Raw genomic sequence first — 12,997 nt, 5'->3', positions numbered from 1 at the left:
GACCTGTGGCTGCAGTGGGCCAGGTGGGCACCATGAGCCTGCCACCACTCAACTCTGTCTCTCAGCCATCCTGCAAGGGAGTGGGAGCCCTGTCTTACCATGAGGAAATAAGCTGCCAGAAGTAAGTGACTCACTAAAGAACACAGAACGCATATGCCCAAGAAAAATGGAAAGGTGGGCCTGAGGGACATGCCGTCTTCTGTGAGGGCCCATGGATGGAAAGGTCAGACTGACTGCAAATGATCCCCATCAAGGATATCACAGAAGAGCATCTGCATGGAGTGGGAGGAGAAGCCAAGCCGATTCATGTCTGTGTCCTTATGCCCATGCCTAGGACATTCCACGTTGGTCGAATATCAGACTGGTTGAGGCAAAATCATAATCTCTTGGCTGGAACATCAGGACTCTAGAGAGGAAACATGGGGCAGCTTGGAGTCAACACAGACCTGTAGGAGCCAGAGCGATTGTGGCTGAGGAGCAGGGGAAGAGAACCCCTGTGTATTTCACGCCCGATGTGTGCTGGGAGTGTTCCCATTTCCCATCTGCTGTGCCTGATGGGTGGTGTAGAGAGGCAGGGGCTATCTCCCGGGCTCAGAGGTGAGGACCTGCCAGGCTCCCTCAGCATTTGGGTGGGGGGAGACCTAACACGGGACTCACCCCAGCATAGCCCAATGCAGTATTCTGGCACCCAGGCTCCTGCTGGTCTGGGCCGCAGATGTTCCCTCAGACACACCCCCTTTGGTGGGCCCTCCCATTTGACTCTTCCCTGAGGCACATACCAGGATGGGAATGAGGGCCAGGTTCATACCCAGACTCTGCCTTTGATACCCTGCAGGTTTCTAGGAGAGGTGCTTCCTACCCCCGTCTTGGTAACCGAGAAGGTTACAGAGAATATAGATGGATGGTGGGGTGCCCTGGGGGTAAGGTGCTTCCCCTGCATGGCTCAGGTCTGGTTACCTGTCACCTTTAACATTTTGTCTAAGGAGTAAATTGTTCCTTTTGGGCCAGGCTGTCTCTGTGAATGGTAGAGTGGGGAGATCCAGGCTTAGAGTCCGAAAGGCAAGCATAGGGGCGCGGCTCTGTGACTTCAGGGTACCTTTAACTGCCTCTCAAACTTCTTGCAGGGACTGACCCATGCTGGTGGGAGGCCCCTGAAGCTGGAAGGTTCCATTTACTCATCTGTAAAAGAGGGGCAACCAACCCTCCCACACACACATAGGTTCTGAGAACGGTCTGGCCCAGGTCTGCATGGCTAGGCAGGCTTCCCATGGCACCTGTGCTATCTTGTCACCCTCACCAGGGAAGTCTGACTGTTGGCCCATCTTGGGCTGTCCTCTGGGGTTTCATTCTGAAGACTGCTTCCTGCAAAAAAATCAGTCTATCCACTGGGAGCCACAAGGGGCCCCACCAGGAGTGTGGTGGCAGGTCGGGTGAGCCGGTGCATTTTTATTGATCTCTTCTGGAAACAAGTGGAAAGTGCTAGGTTCTGGGCCACTGAGGCATAAAGTAGGGGAGTAACTTACCCAGTCACACTGTGGTGGCCCCAGGGCTTCAGCCCAGCTTTGTCTTACTGCAAGGCCAGGCTGTCCTCTACACAGGTGTGGTCTGGATGTGCACACTTACTAGGTAACCTCAGAAGGGAGATAGGTACCAGCCTTTGGTCCTGCCCTGTAGCTCTGGACAGGGAGCCACCTTGCCAGGGAACAAGGTGGTCCTGGCAGGCAGCAAAGCACGCACCCAGCTGGGAATCAGACACCTGGGCTGTGGTCTTGGCACAGCTGCCTGCTGTGTGGCTTTGGGCAAGTTGCTTCACCTCTGGCAGCAGAGTTCACCTACCTACAAAACAGGGGTTGGACCAGATCAAGTCTCAGTATGTTTTTTTCTTTAAACATGGTAAGTATTTTAGTCTCTGTTTAAGCTATTCACCTCTGCTATTGTAGCACAAAAGCAGCCACTGACAATGATTAAACAAATCATGAGTGTGGCTGTGTTGCACTGAAACTTTATTTACAAAATCAGGTGACAGGCCAGGTCTTGTTCAGGGTAATGTATTCCCGGCCCCCGAACCAGAGGATCCACGTGTCGGTCCAGCCATTGCTACCCTGAGATTCTGCAGCTAGGGTTGGCCCACGGTGGGTGGGAGCTAGACCCGAGCTATGCCGCAATCACTGATCTGCTTTGATGCTGGTCAAGAAATTAGTATCTGCAAGCATGGTTGCTCCCCTGAGGGAGCCAGAGGGAAATTTCAATCTTTGGTAACCACTTCTGTTTTTCTCTTTGTAGAATGTCGAGATGTATAAACTGTCTTCACAGCAATTCCATGAGGCAGCTTCGAAAATGGAGGGCACGATAAAGTAAGAATTTGCTTATTATTTTTTGTAAACTTAGCCTGTATTTGTAAGAATCACCACACATGGTTTGAAACCTGCCACCACCTGCCTAATTTCTAATTTCTCTAATAACACAGACAACCATCTGTTCCTCGGTCTCTCACCTGGATATGAGGCAGCCATTGGTCATCTGTAATTGGCCAAATAAGTACTCAGCTCTTCCCTGGCTCCCTGGTGGTGGGAAGGGGGCTGTGGTAGACTGGTAGACTTGTTTCAGGCCTGATGTTCTGCAGGCTGGGCCACAGACTAGCCATCAGGCTCCCCGGGGAGTCAAGAAAGGGGAGCTGCTGCCCCCCACCTCAATTTGTGGAGGTGGTTTTCAGAGCAGCCTATTCCTGAGGGCAGCTCTGTGTGCCAGGCCCTGAGCCATGTACCTCTCACATGTTGACATGCCCAGGGCAGCCCCCATTTTACTCCCAGCAGGACTGGGGCTCAGGGACACTGATGGCTGGCTAAGGTCACATAGTGCTGAGTGCCAGCATCCAGTCCCCTGCCTGTCCTGCTCCTGCACTATGAGGGAGGCCTCAGAGCCAGAACATTAAGGAGTGGCAGGTGCTTGCAGTGTGTTCATTATGCGTGCACATGTGCACATTATGCGTGCACTTCAGGGGGATGTCACAGGTCGGTGTGCAGAGGGTGCTGTGGAAGGGAGAGCTGGGCCTTGTGCTCTGGGTCCTTTGTGTGAAGGTGGTCCCTGTGGACTGGGCCAATGCCCTGTTCATCCCCCAAGGGTCTTCCCTTCCCTCCCAGGCATAAATCGGGGTGTCTCCCCAGGCAAACCAGTCACAGTGCAGAATGGTGAGGGCTTAGATGTGGCACAACAAGAAGGAATCATCAGAGGGAGGTTTGGGTGACAAGGAGGTGAAAAAGTGCTTATAAATACAGCTGCTGATACAGACCATGCAAGGAGCCAGGAAGGGCAGAGGGAACAGATGGACTCAGTACAAATCTGGGGTGCAGCATGGGGCAGCTGAAGCTAGGGGTCCGTACTGCTGGAATGGACTACAGAGCAGCTTTGGGGAAAAACATGTATCTTGAGATTTCAAGTCCTAGTGCAGTAACAGACTCAGAGAAAGAACTTCCCAGTAAGCAGGTGGAGATGGAAAGGTCTTGCATCTGCCCGTTGGGATCCCACAAGGGTTCTGGGTGTGATCAAATGCACTGAGCTGCATAGACCTCAAGGAATAGAATGTTCCAGCTTCTCTCGCAGGCAAGGGCCCAGCTGGTTCGTCCAGAGCTGAGAAACACTCAGAATCATACTCAGTGAAAGGAAGAGGTTGAGAAGCAGTCACACCCCAGATGCTGTGGGATGATAGCCAGCCCAATAATGTGATCCCTGGAAATGGAAAAAAACCACAGTGCAGCCCCTCGTGCAGGCCCTTCCGTTGGAGCTGCCAATGGCCATTGATGTCAGATCCATAGCCCCTCTCTCTCTTTACCTGGATCGTGGAATAGCCCGCCCCCCAAGAAGAGACTCGGGAAAAGGCAGGCAGCTTTACTGTCAGTGATCCCTGCCATTTTGTTACCTACCATGTGGCCCACCATCCTGAGGGTGGAGACTGCTGGCCTTCTGGTCCCCTGGATTAGTGCATTTGACTTTGGGGTCACATCCTTTCTCATCCTCATGTCTTCTGAAGGCAAAGGGGAGATGGCATATGAGTGTCTTCTTCATCTGAGTGAAGCGAAAGGTTTTTTTCAAAGGTTTATAACATCCCTTGTAATTACTACTATATGCTAAGCATATGACTAAATGGAGGTGCTCTGCAAGGCACTTAGACTGTACCCTCTCCTTTCCTACCACGGGCATTTCACAGATGAAGAACTGAGGCTGGAGTGGTGGGGATGCCCCTCACCTGGCCCGATTACGCTCCAGGCTGGGGTCAAGCTTCACTTAAATGCTTCAGAGCCACGGCTCTTCTCCACGTGTCTCTGCATCGTCGCTGTCCCTCGAGGGCCCCTCTGAGTGTGAGATGGGCGTCGGGATGGTGCTGAGCCTGCCTAGGCTCTAGAGTTAGGTAGACCTGGAATCCAGCCTGGCCCTGCCTCTCACTGGCCAGTCCTGCGACCTTGGGCAGGTCACTTCACCTCTCTGATTTCCTCACGCACAAAACAGAGCTGATACCCCTCTAAATGCTTTGAGTGAGATAACACACGGAAAGTAGACCTCACATGTCAACAGTTGGTGGTAGTGTTGTGATCATTATTAATAATAGCAGTCATTTGAATCACTCTTGTAACACCCAGCTTGGCATAGTGTGGCACAGATTTAATAAATAAATTGAGTTTACCAACAACAACAAAAATTGCTTTTCCCCAAACAGAGTAAACAGGAAGCAGTACAGAGTTAGAAATTATTTTACTTAAACACTGGGGATGGAAAGCAGAATCCTTGATTGGGAGATTTCTTGGATTAACAAGTGATTGTAAATTTATCGTAAATGCTAACTGCTGACAGCAATAATAGTTCTCTTCCAAGACAGTGAACATCTTTTAACAACTTTGAGTAAACTGGGTGTTTACTTAGGTGGCTAACTAGATGTCCATGTATTCATTTGTTCATTTAACATACATGTATAAAGTACCTACTGTTTGCCAGGCACCATGCTAGGTGCTGGTGATAGAATGATAAACAAGACAGCTCTGGTTCCTGTCAGCAAGGAGCTTGTCATTTGGAGAATGACAAACAATATTTTTAAATTAATTGCATCAGAAGCAATTGCCCAAACAATGATTGATTACAGTAATGAGCCATGAAAAAAAAGTGTCTGAATTAAAAGGCACATGTCTGAGGACCCTGATGCAGACTTAGATGGTTGAGAAGGCTTTTCCAAGGAAGTGACATTTAAACAGATTCCTGCAGGATGAGGAGCCTTTGGTCAGAGGAAGAAAGGGGAAAGAGCACTTCAAACAGAAGTTTCCACGTGTGCAAAGGCTTGGGGGCAGGAAGTGATTTAACATATTCAGGGAATTGAAAGGCCTGTGTGACTGGAGAGGAATGAGTGAGAAGAGAGACAAGGATGAAGGATGAGAGATCAGGACTAAGAAGTCAGCAGAAGCCAGACCACACAGAACTTTGTAACCTGTGTTAGAGATTTCACTCCTATCCTAAAATTAGTAAAATACCATTTCAACCTTCTTTCTTTCCTAATGTATGCACTTAAGGTATTGAATTCTCTATAAACGCAGCCTTAGCTACACCTTAACATTTCGATGTATTGTGTTTTCATTATTAATTGAGTTCAAAATTTTTCTAATTTTTATTCTGATTTTTTTCATGGGTTATTTATATAATTATATAAGATCAAGAGTCACGCACTCTACTGACTGAACAAGCCCACCCCTCTAGTTACTTTTTGCATAATTGATTTTCAGTTTAATTCTGTAGTTGAAGGATATACTCTAAATCCTCTAAATTTTGAGACCTTGCTTTATAGCCTGTATGTGATCTGTTTTGCTAAGCCTTCTGTATACTTGAAAAGAATGTGTGTTCTGCCAGTGTGTGTAGTATTCCGTGTTTGTCAGTTAGGTTCAGTTGGTCAGTCAGGTTCAGATTTTCTGTATCATTACGGATATACGGATTTACGGTTTCTTTCTGAGATCATTTTCCTTCTAACTGAAGAACTTCGATAGTATTTCTTTTAGTGTGGCTTTGCTGATTATAAATTCTCTATTTTAATTGTCTGGAAATCTAGTTCATCTTCAGTTTTGAAGAATGTAGCAATCCTCTCTTTGAGCTCCTTGAAGGTATCTTTACATTCTGATTTGATATCTGTTTTTCCCTGGAGAAGTCAGCTCTTGATATTATTATTACTCCTTTTGGTAATTACCTTTTTTTCCCCTCTGTCTGATGTTTAGCTTTTCTTTGTCTTTGGTTTTCCTAACAATATGACCGCCATGTGGCTAGGAGTCCATTTTCTTTCTTTTTTCCTGTTTGGGGTACATGTGTTGGGGTTTGATGTCCTCTTGTTTTAGAAATTTCTCAGCCATTATCTCTTCAAATAAAATTCTGCCCTATTTTGTCTTTCCTCCTTTCTGGCATTTCAGTTACATGTATTACTGTGTCTCATTTGTCTCTGTGCCTCATTTTCTGTTTTTTGTCACTTTTTAAAAAATCTTCATCCTGTCCTGCAATTTCTCTATTGACCTTTCACTTCACTAATCCTTTTAATGTTTCAAGTCTCTCTTAAACCTATTTATTGAATTCTAAATTTCAATTACTGCATTTTTGTCAATTCTGGAAGTTCCAGTAGTTTGTTTGATTCCCAGTCTCTGCTGAAATCCTGGTTTTGCCATCTGTTTTCTGGAACCTATTAGCTATTTTGAGGTCATCTGAGGGTCTATTTCTGTTGCGTCTTTTTTTTTTTTTCTTTTTTTTGCTTTTGGTCCTATCTCTGTGTATTCTTTTTTTTTTTTTATTCTTTTTTTAAATTTCTTTTCAGTATAACAGAATTCATTGTTTATGCACCACACCCAGTGCTCCATGCAATACGTGCCCTCCATAATACCCACCACCTTGTTCCTCCAACCTCCCACCCCCTGCCCCTTTAAGACCCTCAGGTTGTTTTTCAGAGTCCATAGTCTCTCATGGTTCACCTCCCCTTCCAATTTCCCTCAACTCCCTTCTCCTCTCCATCTCCCCATGACCTCCATGTTATTTGTTATGCTCCACAAATAAGTGAAACCATATGATAATTGACTCTCTCCGCTTGACTTATTTCACTCAGCATAATCTCTTCCAGGTCCGTCCATGTTGCTACAAAAGTTGGTATTCATCCTTTCTGATGGAGGCATAATACTCCATAGTGTATATGGACCACATCTTCCTTATCCATTCGTCCGTTGAAGGGCATCTTGGTTCTTTCCACAGTTTGGCAACTGTGGCCATATAAACATTGGGGTACAGATGGCCCTTCTTTTCACTCCATCTGTATCTTTGGGGTAAATACCCAATAGTGCAATGGCAGGATGATAGGGAAGCTCTATTTTTAATTTCTTGAGGAATCTCCACACTGTTCTCCAAAGTGGCTGCACCAACTTGCATTCCCACCAACAGTGTAAGAGGGTTCCCCTTTCTCCACATCCTCTCCAACACACGTTTCCTGTCTTGCTAATTTTTGCCATTCTAACTGGTGTAAGGTGGTATCTCAATGTTGTGCCTGGTAATTCTTGATTGAATGCCAAGCATTGTGTAGAGACTATACAGAGGCTCTGGAATGTATCTTCTCCCCCGGAGTGCTCCACCCTGTTCTCTGGTGGCCACCTGAGGAACTGAGCTGACTGAACACTTGCTGCAGGTGTGGTAAAGCTCAGGCTACTTCTGATTTACCCTTCTTTCTACGGCATGGCTTTCCAGGACTCCAGGACACCTCCTTTCTTGGTGAGCTCTGAACCCCTATGTTTGCTTCCTCAATTCCATGAGACTTCTGAAAATTCCACTTTGCCTTTCAGTGGCTTTTACTTGGCTCCTTAGCCTCTTGTCTTAAATAGCTCAAGAATGTGACAAATGCCTTAAAAGAGGAAAACCACTGAGTGTTGGCTCACTGTATTTTAGCTCCTTTCTCTCCAGAATCCTGGTCCCTCAAGGCCTAGCTGCCGTGGCAGCCTTGAGCTCCAAAGGACTAGTGTCTCTCCATACTCCTGTGAGATTTCCAGAAGCTCTGAGCTTCTCCACCCTTTAACTTAAGCTGTTTTCCCAACTCTCAGCCTCCCTTCCTGCATTGAGAATTGCCAAAAAACTCAGTGGGGACAAGTGGCTCCAGGAGTGAGTACCTAACCTCTGTACATGTCCCTTCCCTTCATAATCTTGGCCCTCAAGACCTATTTTGTCTTGGTCCTCAGATCCCTAAAACAGACTTCTTAAATGTCAACTTTTAAAATTTCTTTCTCAGCGGTGAGTGTAGTTTTTCCCCAAGCTACTCTACTATAACTGGGAGCAGAAGTCTCAACTTAGATTTTGAGGAATGATTAGTTTGCCAAGCAGAAAATGGCTATGCCAGGTGAAGGAAAGAGAGTAAGAACTAAAGCAAAGCCCATCAAACACTGGTTAGCAACATCAGATACTGATGGCATGGATGGCCCTCCCGACTTTTCCTGGGCTTGCTGAGCTTTCCTGAGGCCTGCTAAGCCCGCCATATATGCAGGGCCTCAGAAGATACCGATCAGAGGGTCAATGGAGAACTCAAAACTAAAGGGAAATGTTGTTGGTGAGGCCAGTATTCAGTGTGGAGACTCTTGTTTTGGAAGAATTCCGTCATTGGGGTAGAAGTGGGTCTCCACAGTATGTATGCATGCACAGACACACACGCACGCGCGCTCGCCCCTCTACCTCACAACAGCACAGCAGGCAGGATTGTTCAGGTTTTCTGAAGGAAGAGATTAAGACCCCAGGGAACATCCTGCATTTATTGTGTCACATCTATTTTTTATGACAACCTTCAGTCCTCTTCCCGTGGGATTCATTCAGAGCCTGTCTCAACTTCTCCCTGTCAGGAAACTTGTACAGTCTTCCCTGGCCCCACAGAGAGCCGCTCCTCAAAGAGATTAGAACAATTGAGTTGAAGGAAGAAGATTATTAACTGTTTCCTGAAACTGAGTCATTGTGCTGCAAGGACTTTGATCCAGAGAGGTCTGATTAATGTGGACACAGTGACTTGGAACTTGCTGGGGCTGAGCTTCCATGGTAGCTCCTGCCCTCACCTGGAAGCCAGGGTTTATTGAATAACCTGTGGGGGAGGGGCTGGGCTCACCTGAGAGTATATTCTCAGGTGCTCTATTAATTGAGCTACAGACAGATTGATTACCTATTAAGACAATGGTCATTTATTTGAACCCCAAATAAAATAGTATTCTGTCTTAATCGATCCAAATAATGTTCAAATTAGTCTGACTTCAAAAGCTGTTTCTCATTCTCATTTCCTTATCTTCTATAACTTTGTAAAAGGAGCAGGAAATTTACCAAAATATGTGGCTTAAACTGGTGTCCATGGCTCTTTGAGAGGTTACAAATCAAAACCCATTTAATAATCCATTTAACAAATCAAAATGCAGTTAATACATTTTTTTAAAAACCCACATACAGCTCTTTTGCTAGGCACTTATGTGGCTCCCAGGGTCTCCTCTTCACAGGGAGCTCTGGTGGCAGATGCCTTGCAGGTCTGGAAACTAAGTCCCCTTACCTCTCAGGCTCAGCTCACTAGTCTGTAAAGCAGGGAAAATGATGATGCCTGTGTGTCAATGAAATGTGGTAATCCACAGAGTACTCAGGGACACACAGCCAGCTGGTGGCAGAGTGAGATTTGAACCCAGGCCTATTTGAATCTGGCTCTTTTCTACTCTACCAAGATACTATCCTCTCAGGAATCTGCAAGACAAAGGGAGTAGTAGCTGCTTGCTGACTAGCTGACTCAGACATCCCCCCACCTCATGCTGGTGCTGTAAGTTTTAGTGTGCGTGCGTGTGTGCGTCCCCTGCCCAGGGCTCTTCACAATGTGGGCAGAGTTCTGCCTCTCTTATAGCAACAGAGAGATACACAGAGAGAGAATTCATCAATAGAGGGAGTGTTTATGTGGTGTGTGGGAATGGAAAGTCCAAACAAAAGATCTGGGGTGGTAGTGCTCCCTCAGGCCAGAGCCCTGGGCTGGTTCTGGAAGTGAGTGTGGGCCACCTTTGAAGAGCCTCAGTGGTTTCACTGGAGAGAGGAAGTAGTTGGCTTTTTGCCCACACCCCATCATGTGCCCCCAGCAGACATCATCAGAGGATCCCAGCAATCGCCCCCTGAACCTGGATGGCCTCTCATCAAGGTTGGCATTCTGGGTGAAACTTGTTTGCCACCCTGGATCAGACAGCTTCTAAAGACCAAGTTTTCCAGTCTGAGATTCTGCTCAGTTCCTGATTTCAGAATGCAGAATATACTGAGTTACCATTGTAGATCCTATTTTCTGTCTAGAATGCTCCCTCTTTTTTTCCTCGCAGTGTATGCTCACTTTTTGAAATCCAACTTAAGCATCTTTTCTGTTTACTGTTTGTCTTCCCCAGGGGTCAATCCAATATGTTCTTTTTCTCTGCATCCATACTGTCCAGCCCAGGACTTGGCTGTGATAGATGCCCACCAAACATGTGTTGGGTGGGTGGATGAGCTGAGTCCCACTGTGTAGACTCCAGGAGTGGGATTTAAAAACAAATTATTGACTGTCTAAGCATCTTCTCCATAGAGGCTTCTGCCATGTGCAGCAGGGTCCCAGGTCCAATGGTGGGGTGATGGGGGAAGTGTAGGGTGGCCTAGGGCAGGACTTTGAGGTCAGACAAGTGAGTGCATTCCCAGCCATGCTGCCTATTGTGTGGGCTGCATCAGATGACAGAACTGCTTGGAGACACTGGCCCCCTTCTTCCGAAGGTTGTTCCAAGGGCATCATGAGGCAATGTGTTGAGCACATAGTTAACACTCAGTAAACAGTAGGTATTACTTATACAGAAACTCACATTTTAATGATTAGAGAGAGATTGAAGTGCAATAGCTGAGAGGGTGTAGTCCTCAGTACATAAAACAAGGTAACAACTGTCTGGACCTGGAGCCACAAAAGAAGGGGAGACACAGGGACCCCCCCGCCCCAGCTCTCCTTTTGGAGACATGCCCTGCAGAGACCCTCACATGTGTGCACAACCCGCCACAGGCAAGGGGGCTTGGAGCCCCATTTCCAAGAGTGACCAATTCGGAGGCAGCCTCACTGCCTGTGAATAGGACAGTGGATGAGCGTAATCTGCCTGACTCTGAATAGCAAACAGCAGTTAAAAATGATGGGGCGGGGGCGCCTGGGTGGCTCAGTGGGTTAGGGCCTCTGCCTTCGGCTCAGGTCATGATCTCAGGGTCCTGGGATCGAGCCCCGCGTCAGGCTCTCTGCTCAGAGGGGAGCCTGCTTCCCTTTCTCTCTCTCTGCCTGCCTCTCTGCCTACTTGTGATCTCTCTCTCTCTGTCTGTCAAATAAAATAAATGAAATTTAAAAAAAAAATGATGGGGTGCCTGGAAGGCATCTGGAGGGGCGCCTGGGTGGCTCAGTCAGTTGAGTGTCTGTCTTCAGCTTGGTGAGATCCTGGGGTCCTGGGAAGGGGCCCCGCATTGGGCTCCCTGCTTAGTGGGGGGCCTGCTTTTCCCTCTCCCTCTGCCTGCATAACTTTAAAAAAAAAAAAGAGAGAGAGAGAAAAAGAAAAAAAAAATGATCTGAAGCCGTGTACCCTAGCACGGGAGGAGGCTTGGGAGATGTTGGGTGAAAAAGCAGGTTGTGGTTTACTCCTGTGTGTGTGTACTGGACACACGTACAGTCTCTCTGTTCTGTAGGTATGTGCAGTTTGTGTGGATATAGAGGAGAAAGTCTGGAAGGGTACACTCCAAACAGAAAACCGTGATTGCCCCTGGGCAGTTCAAGGGCATTCAGAATTCTAAAAAGAGTCAGAGGGGACTGTAACTTAATCTGCTATGTTTTTAATTTTGTGAAAAAGTAGATGTACTTGTGTGCAGCTTGTGTAATTAAAAATTAATAAGAATACAGAGACATTGCAAGAGAAGAATCGATGATGATTTGGGCCAAGGGAGAGGGAGGTTCCCAGTACAGTTGGGAACCAGATCCCGAGCTGACCCTGGAACTGTGTTCCTGGTTGCACATTTGTGCATATGTACACACATGTATGTATGTACATGTATGTGTGTGTACACGTACATGTGTGACTGTGTGGGAGGGCATATCAGTGTGAATGCGTCTGTACATGTGTGTGAGTACATGCACATGTGTGTCAGTATGTTGTTTTCTGGTCAACGCTTGACCTCTAACTTGCCTCATGCCCTTTGAATTTCCCCATCAAAGACAGAGACTGTTGGACTAATCTGTGGTTTTAAATGTCCTTTGGCTGTGGCTCCTGTTCAGAAGAAATCTTACGTGACATGTGAACATGTGAGGTGCCCATGAGCTGCCGTTCTGGGTGAAGTGAAGCCCAGCTCCTGGAAGGCCAGGGGTCCAGGGGAGAGTGGGTTTCTCTCTGGGCGCCCCATCCCTACCTTTATGAGGGCCCAGCCCACTGCCCTGGGATCCTGCAGGAGCTGCTGGCTGGGTTTGGGCTGTCGTGCCCTCTCACGCATTAGCAGGGAGATGACAGAAAATGAACCTCGAGGCAGGCAGCACCGCTTTTTGCTGGCAGGTGTAGCCGAAGGTTCCATCCGGAACAAAGTCGAAATGTTACTGAGCAAAGGAAACCTAGAAATTAGCCAGTGGTTTTCTGTTGTGCATTCGCTATGTCACATAAGCCATCAAGCACTGGGCAGTGGTGTTTCCTGCTGTGCCGCTCAGGCTTGCCGCAGAGAGGCTGGGGAGGCCCCGGGTGGCGGGGGTGGGGGGTGGCGAACCGCAGTGGTGAAAGGGCCGAGAAGCTGAAAGGCAGGGAGGGAGAAGCCTAGCCAGAGGATGTACCTGTATTCCTCTTAGGAGACTGACTGGTACAGGCCTAGAGCCTTGAACTACGGATTGAAAATTTAAGTTAGATCTAGGGAAGGACTTTCCGACTTGCAATAAGTGATCATAACATAATAACCAAAGAAAGGAAGCTGTACAGCCTTTATCTTC

General features: G+C 47.3%; 1 protein-coding gene across 4 annotated transcripts in view; it reads left to right on the top strand.

The window, feature by feature from the left end:
• The window catches only part of CHCHD6 (coiled-coil-helix-coiled-coil-helix domain containing 6), a 242,656-nt gene that overhangs the window by 194,239 nt on the left and 35,420 nt on the right, over positions 1–12,997 (top strand). For 3 of the 4 annotated variants that reach the window (XM_032842826.1, XM_032842824.1, XM_032842827.1), the window contains one exon: positions 2,284–2,354. The exons of the other annotated variant lie outside the window; for it this stretch is intronic. In XM_032842826.1, coding sequence (XP_032698717.1) covers positions 2,284–2,354 — 71 coding nt within the window. The remainder of the gene's footprint in view (positions 1–2,283; positions 2,355–12,997) is intronic. 4 annotated transcript variants of the gene reach the window in all.

Source organism: Lontra canadensis, unplaced genomic scaffold (genome assembly GCF_010015895.1).
Source record: "Lontra canadensis isolate GAN:19392208 unplaced genomic scaffold, GSC_riverotter_1.0 scaffold133, whole genome shotgun sequence".
NCBI classification, from domain to species: Eukaryota; Metazoa; Chordata; class Mammalia; order Carnivora; family Mustelidae; genus Lontra; species Lontra canadensis.
The sequence above is the reverse complement of the archived record's forward strand: the minus strand, read 5'-3'. Positions and strand labels throughout refer to the sequence as shown.